The sequence below is a fragment of the Lethenteron reissneri genome, chromosome 1, assembly GCF_015708825.2.
Source record: "Lethenteron reissneri isolate LAM-NWPU_2019-01 chromosome 1, ASM1570882v1, whole genome shotgun sequence".
In the NCBI taxonomy this organism is placed as follows: Eukaryota; Metazoa; Chordata; class Hyperoartia; order Petromyzontiformes; family Petromyzontidae; genus Lethenteron; species Lethenteron reissneri.
This window is the reverse complement of record NC_083779.1, coordinates 6,592,508-6,617,377: the sequence shown is the minus strand read 5'-3', so window position 1 is coordinate 6,617,377 and position 24,870 is coordinate 6,592,508. Positions and strand designations below refer to the sequence as shown.

The 24,870-nt window shown below is 45.3% G+C and overlaps 1 protein-coding gene across 2 annotated transcripts in view; it reads right to left on the bottom strand.

Moving 5' to 3' along the window:
• Nucleotides 1-24,583, bottom strand: part of LOC133353394 (uncharacterized) — a 28,451-nt gene extending 3,868 nt beyond the window's left edge. The window contains exons 1-6 of one of the 2 annotated variants that reach the window (XR_009756389.1): nucleotides 24,473-24,583; nucleotides 23,751-23,911; nucleotides 22,226-22,420; nucleotides 20,260-20,326; nucleotides 19,900-20,034; nucleotides 13,822-17,306 (exon numbers count right to left, since the gene is read on the bottom strand). Coding sequence is in view for 1 of the 2 variants with exons in the window: in XM_061569662.1 (XP_061425646.1) it covers nucleotides 1,391-1,588; nucleotides 3,616-3,682; nucleotides 5,049-5,243; nucleotides 7,128-7,288; nucleotides 7,993-8,047 (676 nt within the window). In the remaining variant the exon portion in view is untranslated. Of the gene's footprint in view, nucleotides 1-1,390; nucleotides 1,589-3,615; nucleotides 3,683-5,048; nucleotides 5,244-7,127; nucleotides 7,289-7,992; nucleotides 17,307-19,899; nucleotides 20,035-20,259; nucleotides 20,327-22,225; nucleotides 22,421-23,750; nucleotides 23,912-24,472 lie in introns of those variants that run through there. The other variant, XM_061569662.1, reaches the window with a different exon arrangement.
• Nucleotides 24,584-24,870: the final 287 nt, after the last annotated feature.

Below are 24,870 nucleotides of genomic sequence, written 5' to 3'. Positions count from 1 at the left end.
AGTGTCCATTGGTTAATAGAGTTCGTTCGTTGGTAAAAGTTAAAATTGGAGTGAATTGCTCATTGATTGGTTGCAATTGACAGGTTAGATTACACGGAGCCACCCGGAAAGGTTTTTTTTTAATTGTGTCTATGTATGTTGAACTCTTTTCGTTCCGTACGTAGCCATATCACAGTTTAGTGTGATATGATACGAATTATGGTGGTATATGGTATACAGTACAGACGGTCTCCGGTTTACGACGATCCACAATTAACACCGTTTATATAACGCCAATGTGGATGGATTTATGACGCAGAAACTCTATTTACAACGCACATTCCCATACGACTCATGTGAACGGAGCTGGTCTGGTTCCCAACGCGACTCGGCGTGGAGCTTTATTATTCTCGAGTATTTGTGAATGTTTCTGTCTACAGGAAAATAGGGTCAGATTGAGGACGATCCTATTTGCAACGGGGTTTCAAGGAACGCATTGAAACGTCGTAAAAGCGGGGACTGCCTGTATGCAATAGCACTAGCCGCACATGGAGTGTGGAGGCGTGACGTCAGTGCGCAGGAACCCGGTTCAACACTGTGAAATGCGTGTGACGTCACCACGCAGATATTCCCGGTGACATCACGACCATGCACACGCACTTGGGAGTGCGGCACCAAGGCAGACAGGAATCCACCCAGGTCATCAATCCAGAATAGTTTTGTTTTTTAATGTAGTACGAGTATGATGATAGTTTGTGGCAGGAAAGTGTTGTAAACGTAACCTTGAATATCCGTTTGAGACGGGTGGGGTACAATCACGAGACGGATTAATGGGAGACCTAAAACAGATGTGTAGAGACACAACTGATGGGATACCATGCAACGGAGCTTAGAGATTGTCATATGTGTAACATATGTGTAGCTTTGGCAAGATCTGGATGATGGAAGCATGTTATAGTGAGGTAGTAATAATAATGATTTTTTTATATAACCCCCTTTACATCAGAATGTCTCAGAGTGCATTAAATTGCATCTCATCTCAAACATGTGAAAGGGCACCCCCAGTGGTAGCTCTCTGTGTGGGCACAAGGTGACCCAGCACCTGGCCTGCTAACTTGGTCTACCAGTAGGGGGCGATGATCGCTATGTACAATCCCAATTGAGTAACCTGTAATGCAGACCGAACACGTGCTATGGTTATTACACTAGCAGCAATAACAAGGGCGGCCGTGGGGATCAAACTGCAAACCTCACCAACGAGCGACGAATTTGCTACCGGTAGGCCATGGCCCCGCCCCCCACCCCTCATGTCGTGCAATTAACGCCATGTGGCCATGGTGAGAGACAAATAAAGAGAGGCAACCAGAGCAATGTTTTTTCAGTGCCTTATGCACATCCATTATGAACCCACCTGCCATCTCATTCCTCTTTTTCACGATGATCACGGCTATGAAGATTAGGAGCAATATGACTCCAGCCACTACTATCCCTCCCAGCACGAGTTCATTAACTCCAGTGACTGGCTGAGTATTAGGATTCGAACTCGGCTTCACTGTGTGCAGGGTCTGCGATGGTTTTTCCGTTGGATATCTGGTATCATGAGAGTGCACTGGTGTGAGAATAAAACATCGCAAAATTAGTCGAAGGATATTCAACTTTTATACATGCTACACTTGCCTGTAACATACATCCATACCATTTTTATTTATAGAGCATATACAATTTGGGAGCAAGAGGGGACATTATTATCCTTCCCCCGCTCCGCGATTGGCATGGTTGGCTACGTATGGTGCAAAATAAGTTCAACATATTAAGAGCAGAGGTTACAGGGTTGCAAGTCATTCAGACCACAACCCAGTTATTGTTAAATGCTCAAAGGGGGTCCTAGCAATGTTGGAGGAGTTATGCAAAGCTGCATGGAATAGGGAATTGTTGCCAAAGTACTGGAAGAAGGGAATTACAGAGGAAAGGGGAAGGGAAGAAGTCCAGGTAAAGAATTAACCAGAATGTTCATAATCAGAATCTTTATTTATCCTAGAGAAATCCGATCAGCTATGCAGCTCTTTTTTACAGATGTCCAGTAGAGGCGGGTCAGAAAGTTACAACAAACAATACAAACAATTTCATCATTGGACCTCCTTTGTCAGTACCAAAATATAATAGGGGTTTTCCCCTTTTTTCTGGCAACAAACTGGAACCTTTTAAAAAGGATTCATGTCTGCATTAACCACAATACCTGCAGTAAAATGCAAACAAAAAACACACGATGATAATATATGCATTTTCCTTGAAACTGGTCTGGACCAATCAGTTGCGGCAGCAGAAAAGAATGAGCAACCTCGACTGAGCATTGGTTGAATGTCGGCTCTGTAAAAATGGCGTCTTCAAAATGGCGGCTCTAAAAAATGGCGGCTCTGTAAAAATGGCGGCTTCCAAAATGGCGGCTCTGAAAAAATGGCAGCTTTAAAAAATCATTCGAGAGAAGCAGAGCAATGTGAGACCGAAGAGGTAGGATAAGAACCTGGCATTGGCCATCTTCTAGAGATTGGAGATGAGTGGTGTGGCTACATAGGAGAGAGTTGCAATTGTTGAGTTGGGATGTGACGAATTGACGGATAAGGATGTCGACAAGAGCTAGTGATGTTGTGCAGATTGAGGTATAAGGTCCTGCAAAATGATCCTGTGGTAAGAACACAAAACCTCATGGTCAATGACAACTCGGAGGTTTTACACACTCTCTGCCAGTGTAATGTCAAAGTTTCGAAGATTAACGTTCAAACTAGAGTCTCCACTTTAATATGCACTCTGGTACTTTCTTAATGTAATCTTTATGAGTTTGTTCAATTCCAGTAGAAAAGAGAGTAGAAAAAAGACAGTACGGAGCTGGTATATATGAGACAGAGTTGAAATTAATAGGCAGTGCAAATAGGACTGAACAGAACACGACCAACACTCATACAGGATAGTCAAAGCAAAACGAGTGCACACAAATGAGACGTACAATGTGAATGAGACAGATAACTCAATCATACAAATGAGACTGTAGAACAGTGCAAACCAGACAGTGCAGAGCAAGACAGGGGGAGCGGATCTTAGGGGCCGTCCATAAATGACGTCAGACCCCCCCTCAAATATGACGTCACAAAGCTGTGCCCCCCCCCCCCAAATATAAAACATGCTTCAAATCTTTAAACTATTGTCATTGTAGTGCGTATTTAATGTGGCGCTGCACTTTGATGTTGAAGGTGAAAACATTTATTAAAAAGTATATTTAATTAAGTAAAACATGTTGTCTATATTTATTTAAAGTTGCGCATTTTGATGTGACGTCACATTTATCAACCCCCCCCCCTCGTCATACATAGTCACAAATGTCTGACCCCCCCCCCCCAGGTGCGTGACGTCATTTATGGACGACCTCTTAGAGGGCCGGCTATGTAATGAATAGATAATGCAGACGTGGGATTTACTTGCTAACACAGCTAAATGCTTACAGAGCGGAGTTTAGCAGCTCAGTAAACAACTAAATAGTTTGCTATCATTCGCAGTCATCAGCAAGCCTAATCCAGCTGTAGGCTCCCATGCAAAGCCTAGAATATAAGGGTTGCCCAGATGTACACGTAAAAAGGACAATACCTTTTGTGAAGACAGTGGTGACATCTGTAGTCGCTGTATGATTCGTCTCTGTCTCACACGATGTAACCTGTCGTGTGGGTGTCGGTGTATGTATAGGTGTGTGTAAATGTGCGTATGCATTGTGTGTATGTAAATGTGTGTTGATATAAAATAAACGTTTAAATAAAACACACACACACACCAGAAGCTAACATTAAGAGAGCATTGCCATTACAACACAATTGTCATGTAGAGACTTCAGCTCTGCCATAGGCACGTGGAATTTCCACAATTTCTCAGGACCGCCTATGCATATGAACACCCACCAACACTGCTTTGGTACAGAGGCAATGCAACCTTACAACGACAATCGCTTTCCAAAGATAGCAGCGCTAAACCATGTTTTGATTAACAGAGTGCATATCACAACTCAAGAGTATATTTAACCGATTCTGGCAAAGGACATTGTTACACGATAATCAGTTGTTTCTGAAACTTTTCACGACACTAAAGCCAGCAAAAGCAGCCTAAGCTGACTAACATTACTAATCACACGAATACACCGCTGATTGTGAGTTACCGAATGAAGGAGGACTCAGAATCAGAATTTGAATTTACATTGGAGGAATCCGATGAGCTATGAAGATTGTTTTCACAGATGTCCAGACTGTTTACCAGTCTACCATCTCATCCATCACATCCAAACTACGTTCAGCCACCATCGCACTGCACCACGCGTCTCCCTCTGCTCCTGGCCTCGCACTGCTCAACTTTGGAATTCCGTTCTCCCATCATCGCCTCTCTTTCCAAGCTCTCACAATAACAATAACCTTGTTCAGTTCAAGAAACGTGCTACACTCATATCTGTAACGATGTTGGCAGTGCCAGATTAAGGTAGTGTGGGGCCTGTAGCATATGTTATGAAGGGGCCCTAAATAAAAAAAACACGGAAATATTAAGACACAACTTTTTTACTTCGATAGTAAAGTAATTGTATTTTGTTATACAGCCAGATAATGACAAATCGCTAACCTTAAACACCCAGTCGTTCATAAAAGTTGAAGGCAGTATAAAACTATAGTAATAGAGCAAGTTACAGAATCACTGAACCGGAATTGATACTTCGAAAGCATTTAAAGTGCGGGGCATTTGTAGCTACTTTTGCTACTGAGATAATCGGGCACTGGATGTTGGCACTGCTGTCCACTCGACTTTTTCAGCCTTTGGGCCCTTGGCTCAGCAACCGTGTGTAAATGACTAAACCTGGCACCCACATGTGACCTTGTAGGCAACTATAAAACAGATTAATTTACAAGTCCGATATTACGATTAATCAGCACATGCAAATGAGCCAGCGACGTTCACTGTGAACACAGAAATGCCTTTGAAATGAATGCGATGCCCATGATGCAAAAGCAATGGTTGTGTTACCCACAGCTCGCCGATTTCGTTACCTCCTTGGGAAAAAGCTCCTTCTCTTGGCCGTTTATCCAGCACTCGCACACAAACATGGTCGTGCATCCACTGCTCCGCTCCTTGATCACAAGTTGTTTGAAACTCCAACCAGAGAAAGAATGTGACCCATCGTTGCCCACTTTAATGCTCTTGATTCTCCCAAGAGGATGCAGCTTCAGGAGAAACTCGTCAACCTAGGAGGAAAGTATTTCTATTCAATTCAAAATCAAGTCCAACAAAGAACTCAGCTGGTGCAAAATCTGACTGCGACTTCCGGCCTTGAGGAGGCCTTCAGGCGTGAGGAGGCCCTTAGCACGCGTTAAACGGTACTGATGTTCACCCTCATTGGGGCTCATGAGTGCAGGGAATCATAACGGTGAACGAGGAGGTAATACGTGTACTTGGCTTAATAACTTTTAACATGGAAAAACGATGGTTTAACGAATTTTTGCTTACCAAGTAATTTTCGCGGAACGTATCTCACTCGTTAAGCGAGACCTGCCTGTACTTGGCTTCACAGCACAGGCATGCACATTGCTGTTCATAGTCTGCTATGTCCACTCTGGTCTACCTCCTTTCCTTCAACTTGATCAGTCTACCTTCAGGAGTTTCTCTCGATATGCGCTGTGTTTTGCATTATTCTGGCTGTCGCCTGATGAGGCTGGTTGTTGTACTTACCAGCGAAACGTCGTCCTCGATTGTATATTTTGTGGCTTTACTCTCCAACACACCGGTGTGCAGAGCTAGTAACGAATTGGCATGTTTTGTTGTTATGGCGGGTTTAACGTGTCAAACTGTGTTTTCGCGCTATGTCGCTTCTCAGATGCCTTCAGTTGTTTTGAGAGCGAGTCACAATAATTTATTTTTGCAAATGTTTTTATCTTGAGCCCCATTTTGCAGCCTTTTATATTTTGTTAATTTATTCTGCCCTGTGGTTCCTTGCTATTGACGATGCCATGATGGAATTAGAGGTGGTCAATATTTTCTCTACTTATATTTATTTCTGCCTCCGATGTTGGTAGAAACATCTTCAAATTATGCTGAGTAAATCTGCATGAGGAAGCTAGGAATAGCAAAGGTGTCTTTACCATTGACCACATACATACAGGGAAGAGCAAGGATTGCCTCTGAATAGTTGAACGCGAGAATGAAGACGAACATGACAACGTGGCTGAAAAAGAGTTTTCAATCAGTGCGAACCGCCGGCCCCGACATGGATTAGAACGTGGACACTTGACAATAAAAGGAACAAAATCCAAAAGATGTACACCTGGGGGAGATGCATGCAGGAATTACACTGAGAGACGGAAATAGGAACACGTGCATGACAGAACAAGCAAAACAAGGCACCAAATTGGCAGACATTGAATTTGTCTCCGTGAGTCCGGTGGCCATGCAGAAGCTCTGCAGCCAGATGGTGGTGGGACGCTGCTTGGGCTGCCGACCTTGTAGGTCGCGTGTCCACTGTGCAGCAGCTGCGGGAGGAGTTGGCGTCAGCGGCTCTGGCCGTGATTGACAGGAAAAGTAAATGGGCTGGGAGAGGAGGCGTCGCTAGACGGACCGAGGGAGCCGTGGACGAGACTGGCAGCTCAAGGAGGGAACGACCTCTGCCACGGAGATGTTTCCTGTTATTGTTTATTTAAATATTTAACCTGGAAAATTCCTCCAGGGGGGCATCTCAATGCCAAAGGAGTACTCGCACGAATACGCACGTGTCATGTTAATTGCGTCATTTTCACTACAATTCTAGGAATGTGGTTTATATAGTTCAATATATATATAATGTTAATTATGTTGCAGTTACTCTGTATTTCTGTATTAGGATGCTGTTATTATCGTTATGAATGTGACTGCAACCCAGCACACTCGTTACGGGGACCTGCAAGGTGGTTGCACAAAACCAGCTAATGTTGAGCTCATGATTGCAGCTGTCTCTGCCTCATTCTCTGCCTCATTCTCCGGTTAAGACGTCACTTGGCTTGCATATGCAAGTCCATTCATTGCGAGTAACTGCACTTAAATTTGTTTCGATCAAATCTCACACTCTGAAAAAAGTTAAATAATTTTAAATCACGAACCTGGCCATTTTCAAACGCATTCTGGTATCTTGTTGAATGGCTGAGTATGATATTTTCTGCGTCATCGTCCCCATAGATCCAAATGCGGACATTGGCGTCTGTCCCGGCTGCAGTCTCAGTTCCCGTGTAAACAGTCACATTGTAGTTCCAGTCTCCCGACTCTGCGACGAAATCACGCACACAGATTACAGACGGCGCGCACTTTCCCGCACACCCGATTAGCACGGTTGGCTAGGTACGGCGCGAACGAAGTTCAACATACACACGTACAGACTGAACGAGGCGTCACGGCGCCTGCACGGGTCCACCGAGCGCCACGCTCGCACGCGCTGCGATGGCTGCGACCTCCATCGGCTGTCAAACCAACCGCGTGCCGTGCACACAGTCCCCGACTTACGAACCGCTCGACTTACGAACGGGGGACCAGGTGCCGAATTGTGTTCGTAAGTCGATGGTTAGTTTAACGCGTACGCTTTCGCGACCATCTCTTATGGAAGTCGACGGTTGTCTGTTAAGACGACGATTACCGGCGTGGACTAGTGCTTGTTAGCGAGCACCCGTCACGTCCTGCACGGCACAACAGGAATGAGTGGCCAGCACCACACCCTGCCGACTTTGTCTACCCCGTTATCAGATTTCAAGGTCGAGTCGACCTAGAGGAGGCCCAGGACCGGATCAGACATTCGTCACCGACGCCAGATCCACCTCAGGTAAGGCAAGTTTCGCAGCGCAGTGCGTTAACCACTGCGCCATACACACGCGCGCGCGCACGCACGCAGATTCCACGCACGCAGATTCCACGGACGCAGATTCCACGCACGCATATTCCACTCCCACGGGGTGCTGACACACCTGCCTTTCTCACCTGCACCGCGAGTCAGAGCCACGAGGCTCAGCACCGTAACGAGATGGTAGAGCATGGCTCCCAACAGCAAACAGAGCCCCTCACAGACTATCCCCTTGCAGCTCACTGCCCCTTTCCCAGTCGCTTTTGATCATCTACCACTTCCTTCTACGCACACTCTGCCATGCTGCGTTTCTCTACTTCCCTTTATGGTTTCCTGCAGCTGAAATGCAGAAATTCGCCAGCTTATATTATCATTATTTCGCTTGTTTGCCCAGGAAAGAGTCACGTGAGTCTTAAGACTAGAGTATTTCTCGGGAGGGACATGGGAAGTTTATTTTTTGCAGTAGCGGGGAGATGTTGCTGCGTGTTATCCACCACCCTCCACTCTACACACACACGCGTGCATACACACGGATTACATGCACACACGAATTACACACAGATTAGGGGCCGTCCATTAATGACGTCACGCGATTTTGGACGATTTTTTACCCCCCCTCCCCCCCTCGTCACACGACGTCACAAAAAGTCAGACCCCCCTCAAATATGACGTCACAAAGCTCTGCCCCCCCCCCCAAACCATATTTCCATTTTGAAAATAAAACATGCTTCAAATCACTTTAAACTATTGTCATTGTAGTCCGTATTTAATGTGGCGCTGCACTCTGAGGTTGTAGGAGAAAACATGTATTAAACAGAAGGCGTTGGAATTTAGCATAAAATTCACTTGAAAATATTCAACGTCTAACTAAAACTGCAGATGTTCAGAATATTATATTGAAATTCTCTTATAATAAAAAAAATATTAAAAGTAATTATAACTATTAAAAATGCTTAAAACTTTGTAGTAGAACGAAGCAATTCTAACAATCACATGTTCATTCCACAGAATGAAAAGCCCAGGTAGAATCATTAGAATCAAAATTTTGAATAAAAATCATTCAAAATTTTTACAAAATGTATGCTTCTCCATTCTCCCATGGAGACGCAAAAAGCTCCTTCATAGAATAAATAAAAGTTGACCGTAGTAAATGTAAATAATAAAAAATTCAAGTTAATAATTAAAATATAATAAAAAATATATTTAATCTTGATTTGACTGCAGGAATCCATACTCTGGTTGTTTCGGTAAAGTCACGTAGGTAGAAAAGAAAATAAATCACGACGTTTCGGCGCAACACAAGCGTCCATCATCAGGTGGGAAAGCATGCTTGAATTCTATTCAATTACTATTTATTTAAAGTTGCGCATTTTGATGTGACGTCACATTTCTCAAACCCCCCCTCCCCCGCTCGTCACACATCGTCACAAATGTCTGACCCCCCCTCCCCCCTAGGTGCGTGACGTCATTTATGGACAGCCCCTTACACGCACCCACAGATTACACTCTCACGGGTGCTGGCACAACTGACCCTCTCACCTGCACCGCGAGTCAGAGCGACGAGGCTCAGCACCGTAACGAGATGGTGGAGCATGGTTCCCGACAGCAAACAGAGCCCCACTCACGGACTATTCCCTTGCAGCTCACTGCCCCTTTCCTCGTCGCTTCCCCTTCTCCAATCACCGACAATCATCTCCCACTTCCTCCCACGCCCATTCTGCCATGCTGCGTCTCTCGACTTCCCTTTCTGGTTTCCTGTAGCTGAAATTAATAAATTCGCCAGTTTATATTATCATCCTACCTATAAACGTAATTTTTTTATCTGTCTGTCTGTGTGTGTGTGTGGACACACCTTGTGCCGCATTTAACTCACAAACTGCTAGCTTTACGTTTCAACAAACTACACACGACGCAATAAGCCCCCGACCAACAAATCGCAATTTCTTTTTCCCATCCGTCAAATGTAAAGTAGTTAAATTAGCAATTTTTTACAATTTATTATTATATTACTACACTGAGCGTGCGCCAAACCACGTATCTGCGCATGCGCGGAAGAGCTGACACGTGGGGGCAGAGAAAAATTATCATTTGCGTTAAAAACAGCCCAGCCCCAGCCGGCCAAGGCTCCACCTCGGCTGGCTGAGCAATCTAGACGAGGTCGGGGGCTCTGCACGCGACCGCACTCTGTGAAGTTAGTAGTTAGTACTATAGAGTCGATATATACTATTATTGAGTCAGTAGATGCGACTATAGAGTCGGTATATACTACTGTAGAGTAGGTAGAAATACTGTAGCGTTAATATATACTGCTATAGAGTCGATGGATACTATTGTATCGACATCGTGAATGTCACTGAGTAATGCCGGCTCTAGCGAGGCACGGCGTGCAATGCACCGTCATCGCGGACACCCCGTAGGTGGGTGTAGTACCAGCCCTAGAGGGGGCTCAGTGAGCGCTGTGATAGCGCTCAGTGGCACCACACGTAGCGTACAGTGCTAACTCCTACAGGAGGGAGTGTGAGAGTGTCAGCCATGGGATGAGGTTACCCTAGGCCATGCCACTCTGGTTGACCCTGGAAGGCACGTGACCAGTAAGATCTACACAGGGGCTCCACGTGGGGGCTGGGGTGGTCACGTGCCAGGGTGAGATCCTGCGAGATGGTTCGAGGTGGTCGTGACCAAAGGCGGGGCCAGCCACAGCCAGTGAGCATATAAACCGGGTCCCTTCAGCGTTGCTGTTGTCATCTGAAGATCTACGATCTATGTGGACGAGGACCTAAGCCAGGGTCCTGTCCGTTGTAGCTACTCCCAGTAACTAGCGTAGTTAGCCTGGTGGTCCACCACCATAGATTATCTGGTAAAGGGGCAGTATCCCCTTTGTGTTAATGTGTTGGTGTTAATAAATGTGTTGCCTCCAAAGAGTATGTCTGCGACTCAGTTGAATCCACTGCACTATTATAGAGTCAAGTAGATACTACTACAGTCAGTAGATACTACTACAGCCAGTATATACTACTGTAGTGATAGCAGATACTACTACATTCAGTGTACACTACTGTATTGATAGCAGATAATACAGTGAGCATATGCTACTGTAGTGACAGTAGCTACTAATACAGTCAGTATATAGTACTGTAGTCATAGTAGATGCTGCTATCGAGTCGGCAGATACTACTATAGAGCCAGTAGATAGTACCAGTTAATAGATACTACTACGGTCAGTAGTTACTACTGTATAGTTAGTAGTTACTACTGGAGAGTTAGTAATTACTATAGTCAGTGGATATTACTATAGTCAGGAGATACCTCTATAGTCAGCATATATTACTGCAGAGTCGGTAGATACGACTATAGAGTCAGTAGATACTGCTATAGTCAGCAGATACTGCTATAGAGTATGCAGATACTACTAAAGAGTCAACAGATACAACTATGGAGTTAGTAGTTACTACTATAGTCAGTAGATACTACTATAGTCAGTATATACTGCTGCAGAGTCGGTAGATACGACTATAGAGTCAGTAGATACTGCTATAGTCAGCAGATACTGCTATAGAGTCTGCAGATACTACTAAAAAGACAGCAGATACTACTATGGAGTTAGTAGTTACTACTAGAGTCAGTAGATACTATCAAGTCAATAGATACTACTATAGATTCAGTAGGTACTACTATAGTCATTAGATACTACTGCAGAGTCAGTAGTTACTATCTATAGAGTCGGTAGATACTGCCGTAGAGTAACTAGATACTACTATAGAGTCAGCAGATAATACTACAGTCAGTAAATTCCACTACAGTCAGTATATACTGTTGCAGAGTCAAAAGATACGACTATAGAGTAAGTAGATACTGCTTCAGTCAGCAGATACTACTATAAAGTCAGCAGATACTACTACTATTGAGTCAGTAGATACTGCTATAGAGTTAGTAGTTACTACTATAGTTAGTGGATACTACTGTAATGACAGCGTGACACCTGCTGGCTTGAAAAGGGAATCACGGGTACGGGCATGGTTAAGTAACAACCAATCAGAGAAGGAGCTGTATCTGGGCCAAAGGTAACAGGAATCTGCTCGAAGGTTTGATGAGAGGGTGTGCCCAGAAGCGGGGCCTAGTCACGCCTGGGGGTATATAAGGGGGAGCGGACCCAGGGCTCGGGGCTTGTGCATGGGGTCTGGGTCCTGGCTACCTCGCTGCTTGCCGTCATTTCTCTCCGTCGTCCGGCCACGTGGAAGATCTCCTGCGGGGTTTCCATCGCCGACATCGTCACGCTGCCAACCAGCGGCGTAGCCGAGCGTAGGCGATGGGACCATGCTGAGTGATCGGCTGTGTGTAGCCCGTAGAGACGTTAGTACCGAAGAGTATATATCCGTGTGAGGAAGGACAAGTGTTGGCCTGTGTTGTGCCCAGTGTGATTAATAAAGACAGTGCCCTCGTAATGACGTGTCGCGGAAGTCGCTCATTACATTGGAGTCAGAAGTGGTTGGAAACATAAATTTGTTCTAGACAGCTAGAAAGAAATATGTCTAAACATCAGAAAAAACGGTGAAAATGCGACCCAAGACCTCCTACCAGCCCCGGGAACTGTGGTCCCGGTTATTGAAGCCACGGCCATTTCAGTTGGCTGCGCCAGAGGCAGTGGATCCGGGAGCAGCCACTCCACGCCAGCAGCCCGAAGATGGCTGGAGGATGGTGTCGGCACAGCTGGACCTGTTGCGAGCGGTTGTCGTGCAGTTGGCAACGCTCATCGCAGAGACTACGGTGGCGGGGCGCTCTGCATTCACTTCGCCAGGAAGGAGCGACCAGAAGTCGGGAATTGACATTCTGCAGGAACGTCCGCAAGCGCGACGGCCGGAATTACACATGGCGTGGAGAACACGCAGCCGGAGGCCGCCATTATGGCCGGCATGGGGGAAGCGCGGACGGAGTCCGCCATTTTATAAAACAAGCATGATATGCAAGATGCGGCAATGACCGCTAGAAACGAGGAAAGAGGAACAAAACATACTCGCAGATTACCTCAGATTAAAGAATTTGTCGCCGCAGGAGGCGGTTGGAGCACCTTCCACCTTCCGACACGCACAGGAAGTTTCTTCAGCGTAGGCGAGGGGAGGCCGAGACGCCTATCGCAGCACACTGTTGGCGTTAGCGGGTGGCGTGAATCCGGAGGCCCTCGACTTGCTCGTCATGGAACGAATGTTGGGACTGGCTAGAGACATGGGGGTGGTCTTACCTGTGTGTGACGAAGACATTCAAATGTCCCAATGGGCCAACAGGTGTCTTCAGGCCCACGAAAATCCACACCGTTGGTCTCAGATGGCGGCGTGGACGGGGGACCCCAGTCGAGACGGGGAATCGAAGGGATGGTCGCCGAGCAAAGTTGTGGTGTTTCCGGCCGGCGATGCGTCTTCGGAGGAGGACGTTGTTGCTGCGGTTCCGCCATAGAGTCGGAGACGGGGGGATGCTGTGCGCCATCGATGGTGGAGACCGCGTCAACGCGAAGAATGGGTGGCGCAGGCGCCGCATGTGGCCTGTTCCTGCTGTTTCCAGCCAGGGCAATTCGTGAGGGAATGCCAGAATTGCCCTCCGATACCGACCGCTGTTCCGGCGCCCGCTGCCCCTCCGACAGCTCAACCTCAATCTGAACAGGCGAGTCGGTACACATCAGACACCCAGCCCATTTTGCAATCTCAGACATCTGATTACTCAGGATTCACTCGCTCTCAGCATAACACACATGTTGACACCGGGCAACATGATTTGGATGCGCATGGGTGGCCTAGCTTGAGGACACAGTAGAGGACATTGGCATGTCGCATGGTCGCGGCGGCTGCGGGTTCCTCGGCGGTATCTGGTTCATTGCAAGGTGTGGAGTAGTCAACCTCGCATTCAATACACTTTCAGAGCCAGGGTGAACATCCGACTCCGACATATTTAATGCATTGAACGAGGTAAAACTGATAGAAAAACACAGCACAAAACACAGCATCTGTTAATACTTGGAATATCAATACAATGACCACTGCAGCATCGTAACATTGTCTTAGATAACATGAAACTCCACAATAGGTCCTGGGGGGACCAGGCACCTACATTAGCACTGAATAGCTATACAAGAGAATAAGCTACTGTGTTGAATAAGGTCACTTCATGTAATCACCATACTGCAGCCTTAATGTATGGCACTGCACATCACACTGAACTGTGGATGAGATACTTCTTCATCCTTGCTCTCAAGATCGCAATATGGTTACATGGGTACAAGTCTGACTCGACTTATTCAATTACAAGTAACATTCACAATAAGGCAAGTGGCAGGCTTCATCGTTAACTAGGCCTCATATTTATCATAACAATTTAACAGCATTATAAAGGCATTTACAGCATTATAACGGCCATTCTAACATTATAACAGCATTTCCAGTATTATAAGAACATAAACGAACTTACAGACAATGCTTTTTAAAGCCCCACAATGAACAGTTGCACCTGTCTTCACTGGGACGCTATTTGTGCCACCATTTTGTACTCTTTGTAATGGCTGATGCCCTGCCGCGTGGCTGAGAGGATGTAAAATCGTAACTTCCTGGTCACGTGACCAAACCCAACATCCAAACAGGAAATTCCTGTGTACACACACCCCCACACCTGCCGTGAGGCAGAACAGGAGTCTCCCGTGGGAGACTGGTTTTACAACTTGGTTACTGTCAACCGAATTTTTCTCATCTTAAATTCTGGTGTCATCAGTTTTCAAATAACACCCCTCGTGTGTAATAATGGAAGCAACCACGCGAGTTTCGCAAAATCAGCCTTGAGCCCACAGTGCATGCATCTGAGTTGCGACAGCCAAGGGGAGGGGGGTACGGCAAGGAAGACGCGTCTGGTTTTGTGTGCGAGGGTCATCGGGCAGTGCTAACCACTGCACCATAATTCCTACTGACTTTGACAGATGCAGTCTTATTGGATTTACAAAAAACATTGCCTCGATTACCCAACAATTACACTAATCGGTTGAGCTAATATCTCACAGGAATTAAAATGTACTTTAGCCTTCCACAGACCACAAGTTCAAAATAGATTAATGTGTGGCCATTAGAGGTAAGTCGTTCAAACTATTTGCTCATGGAGTTGAGAAAATGTAGCCGTCCCAAACCGGCAGCAGTGAAATGCAGACAGCTTGTTGGCCAGTTTCATTCTTATTAGGAGTCATAAGTAGAGTGGAGTCATCAGAACTGCTGCCATATACCCCTCCAGGAGCCATATACATTCACAACACTTAGCTTTACATTTACATTCAGCTGGCTCATGCACAAAATCACCCACGCTCCATTGTGTCAACTTCTTACCTGTGGTTTATGGCTGAAATTTCAAAACTCACTTGGTTCCTTATTTTGGAGAATATGTATGTACTTGGAAACGAAATACCAGAGTATAATGAGTCACCGACTCACGCTCACCCGACCTACGAACATCCGCACTTATAAACCTGCTTCCACGAGATATTTTTTTAACGTGACTTGCAAACGCGAATTCGCACCTCGCGAACTGAACCGAGGAACTATTTAGTTCAGCGGAGAGATCCTCCGCGAGATATGAGTTACAGCCTGTCGCTGGGAGTGAGTGTTTGTGTGTGTGCGCGCGCTCCCACGTGTGTATGTGTGAAAGTGTGTGTAAAAGTGAGTGTGCATGTGTGCATGCACGCGCGCGTGTGTGTGTAGGTGTGAGCGCATGCCACCATGTGTGTGTAGTGCAAACAAGGTCCGCGATCCCTGCTGAGTGACCAGGGCAGGGTTGGAAAATGTATTACTGGAAAGGAAAGGAAAAAATTAACCTGTAAAATCAAAGTTTTTCACTATAAATCCTTTATATGCGTGGCATCAGTTTTATTTTTCAATTCACATAACACTGGCCTAAAATACGACGACGAAACTGAAAATTGAAGTTTGTTTACACTATGAATACGCAAGAAAAACTAAAACTCACTAAAACTCTTCAAGAATGTCTTGTCAATCCAGCATTCTGATGTTACGATGTCCTCTTAAGTTTAACAGATAATTATTACTATGCAGATAGAGTCACATTTTTAATTCGACACCATTTTTTCACTTTTTTTCACTTTTTGTACTTCACTACAAACTAAAAAAAAATTCCTAAAAAGTGGAAAATTTTGGAAACAAATTTTCACGAAAGTAAATTGTCACGCACAACGAGTCTGTGTGCAAAATGTCAGCTCGATTGGATCACGGGAAGTGGGTTAAAAAACGACCGAAAGATTTGCACGGTCGTAAGCGCGCAAGCAAGCAAGCAAGTGACCTTAATATAAAGGATTTAAAAAGGACACTGATCAGTGTAACATGTAGGCTTTCGCTATCAATATTATTCATAAGAAAGGTTTTTGGGTTAGATCGCGTAAGTATAAATGTGTCATAACCCTCCACCACCCGACACAGCCAGTAAGATTTGTCACGTAAACAACGCGCCAATTAGTTAATACTTCAGCCCACCGGTGTGTTGAAGAGTAAATCCACAACATTTACAGTTTGAATATGACGCTTTGCTGGTAATTACATCCATCATCATCGGGCAAGTTGCCAGAATAGTGAAGCAATCCACCTGCTTCGGTCTTAAATAACGTAATCATTTTGTGTTATGGTTGGTAGGTTGGATGCTGCGAGTGAAGAGGTGGTGAAAACTGTGAGAGCAGATGAGGTCAAACTCAGACGATGCAGTGGCTGGAGAAGTTAAGGTTCGCTAAAGGAACATTCGAGTAGACCAGGGGTCGGGAACCTTTTTGACTGGGAGAGCCATAAACGCAATATATTTATTAATATATTTCATTGACAGCCATATAGTATTTTTAACGTATAATAAATTAAATATGTCTTACTTTTAATGTGACTTCTGGTCACGGGATCCGTGACCCGAGACATTTTATCTTCAAAACTAATTTCTGTTTACTTTAAAATGACACAGTATTATTAAGCAATATCACAAGTATTTTAAAATCAGTTCCAAACTGATTTTTTTTATTTTTTTTATTTATTATTTTTTTCAACTCAAAATTGTCTGGGAGCCATATGCCGTCACCGGAAGAGCCGTATATGGCTCGCGAGCCATAGGTTCCCGACCGCTGGAGTAGACCATACTGGTGCGCTAAGGCTCCGTGCATTCTCTGGGAACCCGAGTGAAACGGTTAGTGGTCACTTCGCCTTGGATACATCGAGTCTGGGTATGCACACGGGTCAAGCGTAAATACCAGGGCCACTAGGAGACCCCGAGAGAGCAAGAGGAAGCGAGACGTAACGGCCGTGACATGATAAGAGGGATTCCTCTGGAGTTCCAGGCCCTCTCGTGACGCACGGGACCTGTGATGGCATGCAGTCTCAGGACAGGGTGGTTGTCTGCTGTTCAATGCGCCCCCCATCCTGTCTCCCCATCTCGTCCTTCACTGCACCATCGAGGGGGGAGAGGAGTGAGAGGAAACAAAAGGGGTGAGTGGAATGCTATCCAGTTCAAGGGTTTTAACTGACAAAATACGATTTAAAATTTAGAATCAGCATCTTAACTGAATACAATTACACTGGCATGAAAATCATGATTCTATATTATTTCTTTCACTTCAGCCAAACATCACATGTACACTTTGGTACTATAAGTGTCCATCTACAGTGAGGGAAAAAAGTAATTGATCCCCTGCTGATTTTGTACGTTTGCTCACTGACAAAGAAATGATCAGTCTATAATTTTAATGGTAGGTTTATTTGAACAGTGAGAGACAGAATAACGACAACAAAATCCAGAAAAACGCATGTAAAAAATGTTATAAATTGATTTGCATTTTAATGAGGGAAATAAGTATTTGACCCCCTCTCAATCAGAAAGATTTCTGGCTCCCAGGTAGTGGGCAAACGTACAAAATCAGCAGGGGATCAAATACTTTTTTCCCTCACTGTATAGGAGCGCACAGAAGTAAATTACAGCATTCACGTTGTGGTCGTGAGGAGGTGCAATATAAAATGAAAACCAGCATGGTCGCTAAAACTGTTCCGAGTTACAACCATATCATCATATATGGACGGTGCACGTGAACATTGCGTTTTGCATTGTAAGTGTTCATACAGACAATTGTCATCAGGTCGATATTTGTGTTCAGAAGATGTTTTTTACAGAGACTATCTTACCGTCTTTGCATGAAGACATGCCAACGGTAGTACCCCAGTGTGTTAATTAGATGTATAAAGATTCGTTATCACGTTCGTCATAAATTACTCTTTTTTTCGGTTCACGCCTCCTTTAATTATTAATATTTTTATATTAATCATATTTTATTCGTGGAAAAATGATGAATGCCTTTCGTAAATGCACGTTATGTCGTTTGTCCGTGCGTGCATTTCATACGATTCCAGGCCGTTTTCATGGCCGTCATGTTCCTTAGCCTCCCCACGCTTTGCTTACAAGTTGTGTCATTCACACTACTGTACGTTCCGCCACGCTTTGGACTATGCATTACTTCTGCCCGTCCCACACTCTCCCAGTCACCCCTCAACACCTCAGTGTCTACAAAGTCCTCGCTTAACACGGTTCTGCTATTAGAGAACACCTCACACAACGTGGAACGCGCCCTTATAACGCTGAAAACGCTCCGTTATAACGCAATTTCTGAGCGGTCGACAAACTAGTTTCTTGAGCTTACAGACTGAGCGGTAGGATACAGTACGTATGATACCGCACACGGCAGCGCAACACTTCCCAGTTCGTTGTCCCGCCATGGGGTGACTGCAGGCTGATCTTAGTCCAAACGTGATTCAATAACTCAGTATTTCCTCGCTTAATACGGTTTTCGTTTAATGCGGCACTGCAATAATGTATATCTCGCGTTAAATGAGGGATTACTGTAGAGTATTTGTTTCTAATTACCTGTCTAGTTATCCATATTTATGCGAAAACACATATCCTAGGTGTGTTAAAAAGTGTTATTTATGTAGGTTTTGGGTCAGAAAATTTTTTTTTTGGAATGTATCTTAGGTTATATAATGGGACAAATGTGGAACAGTTGCAAGATCTGCCTGATGGAGAGTGATGGTGAGGTGTTGTGTATAGGCCGACCGAAATTCAGTTTCGGTTTCGGCGCCAAAAGTTGGCAAATGACCTTTTTCGGCATACTTTCGGTTTCTGCCAAAAGTAAATGTTTTTTACTTTCGGTCTGGTTTCGGCTGATATTGAATTTCGATCGTCATTCGTCAACCGAAGATATATTTTTAGAACATAACGCCAGTGCCACGACTATCACTCTGCCTATCGGCCGGTCAGTCGGCGCTAGGCAATCCTATGCGATAGGCTGCCAACACACATACATCAGCAGCAGCAGCTTGGGAGCGAGGTTACAACATTCGTTTGTTTGGATATAATTACTAAGTAAGTAAACCTAAACATTTTATATTTAGCGACTCTTACTGATTAGTTATAGATTTATTTTAAATTAAAGTAGCATTGCATCATGACATATTTAATAAATCTTGTGTTCGGTAACTTAGGTTTCGGTCTTGGTCGAAAGTTTAGTTAAACTTTCGGTTTCGGCTTCGGTTTCGGCCGAAACCATAAATTCAGTTTCGGTCGGCCTCTAGTGTTGTGCCATCAATACCATTATATGGGATGTTGGCTATCAACAACAAGGCAACTCCTATGAATAATTGGGAATGGGACGCAAGCGTAGGATTGATCACCCTGTCGCTGGCCGCCTTTGGGGAGGGTGTATAATGTGAAAGGCCGAAACACCCTAGGAACCAAAGGTTCACTACTGAGGATGCGCTCCCCAAATTTCACCAGGCTCACTGTTCATGAACTCTTGGAAGTGCTTGCACAAGGGATAGTAACATCTCATCCTGTGTTCTTGGAATTGTAGGGCTGTTACAGAGGGGCTGTTTGTGTAGGGCTGTTTGCATAGGAGCTATCTAGCCTCGATGATCTCTTAACGGAAATAGAGAGCTGACCGGAACAATGCTGGCCCAATGTCTTATTCACAGCTGTGATTATGAACCCACCTGCCACTGTTTTCCTTCTCATGATGGCCATCGCCACGATCACAGCAAGAAATATGAACCCAGCCACAATGATCCCGGCCAGCAGGAGTCCATGATACTTGCAGTGTGATGATCTGCCGAGTTCTGCGGTCGTGGCTCAATGAAAAAACAACCATACGTGTATTCATATTTTTCACGTGTTTCACCCAACCTGTGCTGACAAATACAGATCAATGCTTACAGAGAGGAGCTATGAGCTCGGTAAACAATGAAACGGTTTGCTTTCATTCACATTAATCGGCAAACCTAACCCAGCTGCAGGCTCCAACATGAAGCTTCGAGTGTAAGGGTTGCCCAGATGTATACTTAAAAGGACAATACCTGTTGTGAAGACAGTGGTGACATCTGGAGTCTCTGTATGATCAGTCTCTGTACCACACGATGTCTCCTGCCGTGCGGGTGTCGTTGTATGTGTAGGTGTGTGTGTAGGTGTGTTTGTGTTGATATAAAATAAATGTTGAAATAAAACACACCAGAAGCTAACAAAGAGAACATTGCCATTACAACACAATCGTCTTGTAGAGAGATAAATTTTGCCATAGGCACGTGGAATTTCGAAAATTTTTCAACAGCCTACGCATTTGAGCACTGATCAACACTGGCTTTGGATGCAATATAAGCTTACAATGACAATAGCTTTCCAAAGATAGCAGTAATATTGAACCCATCTGATAAAAGTCATTGTTACATGATAATCAGTTGTTTCTGGGACGTTTCGTGACACGAAATCCAGCAAAAGCAGCCTAAGCTGCCTATCATTACTCGTCATACGAATGCACGGCTGATTGTGAGTTAACGAATGAACGAGTGATACAAATTTTAAAGACGCCCAAGAAGAGCTAAATAGCTGAACGTGGAGTCTAAGCTTATAAATAATCAGAACATTTAGAAAGCACAATGTTTACGTTTGCACCTGGAAGTTCGAAATATCAGAATTCGCCAAGGAAAGTATGACTCAAAGAGCTACAGAGCTGTGATTTGGCAGAAGCAGAGTCGATTCTGTCCTTGTACCCAATCAAACCTGAACACCATTTGTAATTTTGGACTCCCCCTCAAAATCCAGGGTCTATCTTATTATTTGTCCATGGATCGAAAAATAGTGCATTGGAGTTTTGAAGGGAGCCGCCAAAGGCCTCTAACTCTGAACAGTTATCACTCCGACGACTACTCAAAGCACACATGCGGGAGAAGTTGGAGTTCTGTTGTCACCCGCTCACCGGCAGTCAGTCGCCTCCTTATCACTCTTAGGGGCCGTCCATAAATGACGTCACGCGAGTTTGGACGATTTTTGCCCCCCCCTCCCCCCCTCGTCACGCGGCGTCACAAAAAGTCAGACCCCCGCTCAAATATGACGTCACAAAGCTCTTCCACCCCCCCCCCCCAAACCATATTTCCATTTTGAAAATAAAACATGCTTTAAATCGCTTTAAACTATTGTCATTGTAGTGCATATTTAATGTGCCGCTGCACTCTGATGTTGTAGGAGTGTTGTTATAACAATTCGTTTTGTAATAACAATTCTATATTTATTTAAAGTTGCGCATTTTTACGTGACGTCACATTTCTCAACCCCACCCCTCCTCGTCACACATCGTCACAAATGTCTGACCCCCCACCCCCCCCCCCGGTGCGTGACGTCATTTATGGACGGCCCCATACGTCACTACTGTCATAATTACGGTTCCCGTAATTTTCACTAATTGACTCCTCTACCCATGTTGAGGAATCAGAATTTTACTTTACACTGGAGGAATCCGATGAGCTATGAAGCTCATTTTCACACGTCCAGTAAGTAGGTCTACCAGACTCTTTCATATCATCCATCACATCCACGCTGCGTTCAACCATCACCAGACTGCACCACGCGTCTCCCTCTGCTCTTGGCCACACACTGCTCCACTTTGGAATTCTGTCCTTCCATCATCGCCTCTCTTCTCAGGCTCTCACAATAACAATAACCTTGTTCAATTCAAGAAACGTGCTACGCTCGTACGTTACAATGTTGGCAGTGCTGATTGTTGCTGGCCACTCGACTTTTTCAACCTTTGGGCCCTGTGCTCAGGAACCGTGTGTAAATGACTAAACCTGGCACCCACATGTGACTCGAGTGTCACCTTGCAGGCAACTATAAAACATATTAATTTACAAGTGCGATATCACGTAAAATCGCTTTATGCAAATGAGCTGGTGACGTCACGGCTAACACGGAAAATGCCTTTGAAATGAATGCGATGCCCATGGTGCAACAGCAATGGTGATGTTACCCACAGCTCGCCGATTTCGTTACCTCCTTGGGAAAAAGCGTTTTCTTTTGGCCGTTTATCCAGCACTCGCACACAAACATGGTCGTGCATCCACTGCTCCGCTCCTTGATCACAAGTTGTTTGAAACTCCAACCAGAGAAAGAATGTGACCCATCGTTGCCAACTATAATTTTCTTGATTCTCCCAAGAGGATGCAGCTTCACGAGAAACTCGTCAACCTAGGAGGAAAGCATTCGTATTCAATTCAAAATCAAGTCCAACAAAGAACTCAGCTGGTGCAAAATCTGACTGCGACTTCCGGCCTTGAGGAGGCCTTCAGGCGTGAGGAGGCCCGTAGCACGCGTTAAGCGGTACTGATGTTCACCCTCATTCGGGCTCATGAGTGCAGGGAATCATAACGGTGAACGAGGAGGTAATACGTGTACTTGGCTTAATAACTTTTAACATGGGAAAACAATCGTTTAACGAATTTCTGCTTACCGAGTAAATTTTCGCGGAACGTATCTCACTCGTTAAGCGAGACCTGCCTGTACTTGGCTTCACAGCACAGGCATGCATATTGCTGTTCATAGTCTGCTATGTCCACTCTGGGGTGCCTCCTTTCCTTCAACTTGATCAGTCTACCATCAGGAGTTTCTCTCGATATGCGCTGTGTTTTGCATTATTCTGGCTGTTGCCTGATGAGGCTGGTTGTTGTACTTACCAGCGAAACGTCGTACTCGATTGTGTATTTTGTGGTTTTACTCTCCAACACACCGGTGTGCTGAGCTAGTAACGAATTGGAATGTTTTGTTGCCATGACAAAGTTTAATAATTTGCTGTCTCGGATTGTGGCAGGTTTAACGACGCATTTATATATTTACACGATCTAACCCAAAAAACCTCTATTATGGATGATATTGGTCGTGAAAGCCTACTACGCGCTATGGCAGAGGGTAGACCGCATTAGCGAGGAGTTAGCGTCAGCGGCTCCGGCCGTGATTGACAGGAAAAGTAAATGGGCTGGGAGAGAAGGCGTCGCTCGAAGGACCGAAGGAGTTGTGGACGAGACTGGGCATCGAATGGCAGCCAAGGGAGGAAACGACCTCCACCGCGGAGATGTTTCCTGTTATTGTTTATTTAAATATTTAACCTGGAAAATCCCTCCAGGGGGGCATCTCACTGCCAAAGGAGTACTCGCACGAATACGCACATGTCATGTTAATTGCGTTATTTTCACTACAATGTTAGGAATGTGATTTATATTGTTCAATATTTATATAATATGTTAATTATGTTGCAGTTACTCTGTATTTCTGTATTAGGATGCTGTTATTATCGTTATGATTGTGACTGCAACCCAGCACACTCGTTACGGGGACCTGCAAGGTGGTTGCACAAAACCAGTTAATGTTGAGCTCCTGATTGCAGCTGTCTCTGCCTCATTCTCTGGTTAAGACGTCACTTGACTTGCACATGCAAGTCCATTCCGTGTGAGTAATTGCACTTAAATTCGTTTCGATCAAATCTCACACTCTGAAAAAAGTAAAATAATTTGAAATCACGAACCTGGCCATTTTCAAACGCATCCTGGTATCTTGTTGAATGGCTGAGTATGATATTTTCTGCGACATAGTCCCCATAGATCCAAATGCTTACATTGGCGTCTGTCCCGGCTCCAGTCTCAGTTCCCGTGTAAACAGTCACATTGTAGTTCCAGTCTCCCGACCCTGCGACGAAATCATGCACACAGATTACACTCGGCGCGCACTTTCCCGCACACCCGATTAGCACGGTTGGCTAGGTACGGCGCGAAAGAAGTTCAACATACACACGTACAGACTGAACGAGGCGCCACGGCGCCTGTACGGGTCCACCGAGCGCCGCGCTCGCACTCGCTGCGCTGGCTGCGTCCTCCCTCGGCTGTGTACGCAGCCCTCGACTTACGAACCAGTCGACTTACGAACCGGACACAGGAACTAATAGTGGTCGTAAATGGATGGTCAGTGCAGGCAATAAATCCCAGGATGGACCAGTGCTGTTCGTGAGCACTCATTACGTCCTCCACGGCCCTTCCGCCTTTGTCTACCTACTTCAGGTACTCGTTTGAAGGCTGAGTCGACCTAGAGGAGGCCCAGGACCGGATCAGATATTCGTCATCGATGCCAGATCCACCTCAGGTCGGCGAGTTTGTAAAGCAGTGCGCTAGCCACTGCGCCACCACACACACGGATTACACATGCACACCGATTAATTACACACACGGGGTTGCTGGCACACCTGCCTCTCACCTGTACCGCGAGCCAGAGCCACGAGGCCCAGCACCGTAACAAGATGACAGACCATGGCTCCCGACAGCAAACAGAGCCCCTCACGGACTATTCCCTTGCAGCTCACTGCCCCTTCCCCAGTCGCTGCCCCTTCTCCAGTCAATGCGGATCATCTCCCACTTCCTCCCACGCCCACTCTGCCATGCTGCGTCTCTCTACTTCTCTGTCTAGTTTCCTGCATCTCATATGTAGAAATCCGCCAGCATATTTCATTATTATAATTGTACTTGTTTGACCCGTAGATTGATCACCCGGTCTTGGACCCAGCAATGGATTGATCACACGGTCAATGACCCAGCAGCGGATTGATTTTGCGGGCCTTGACCCAGTGGTGGATTGATCACACGGTCTGGACGTGT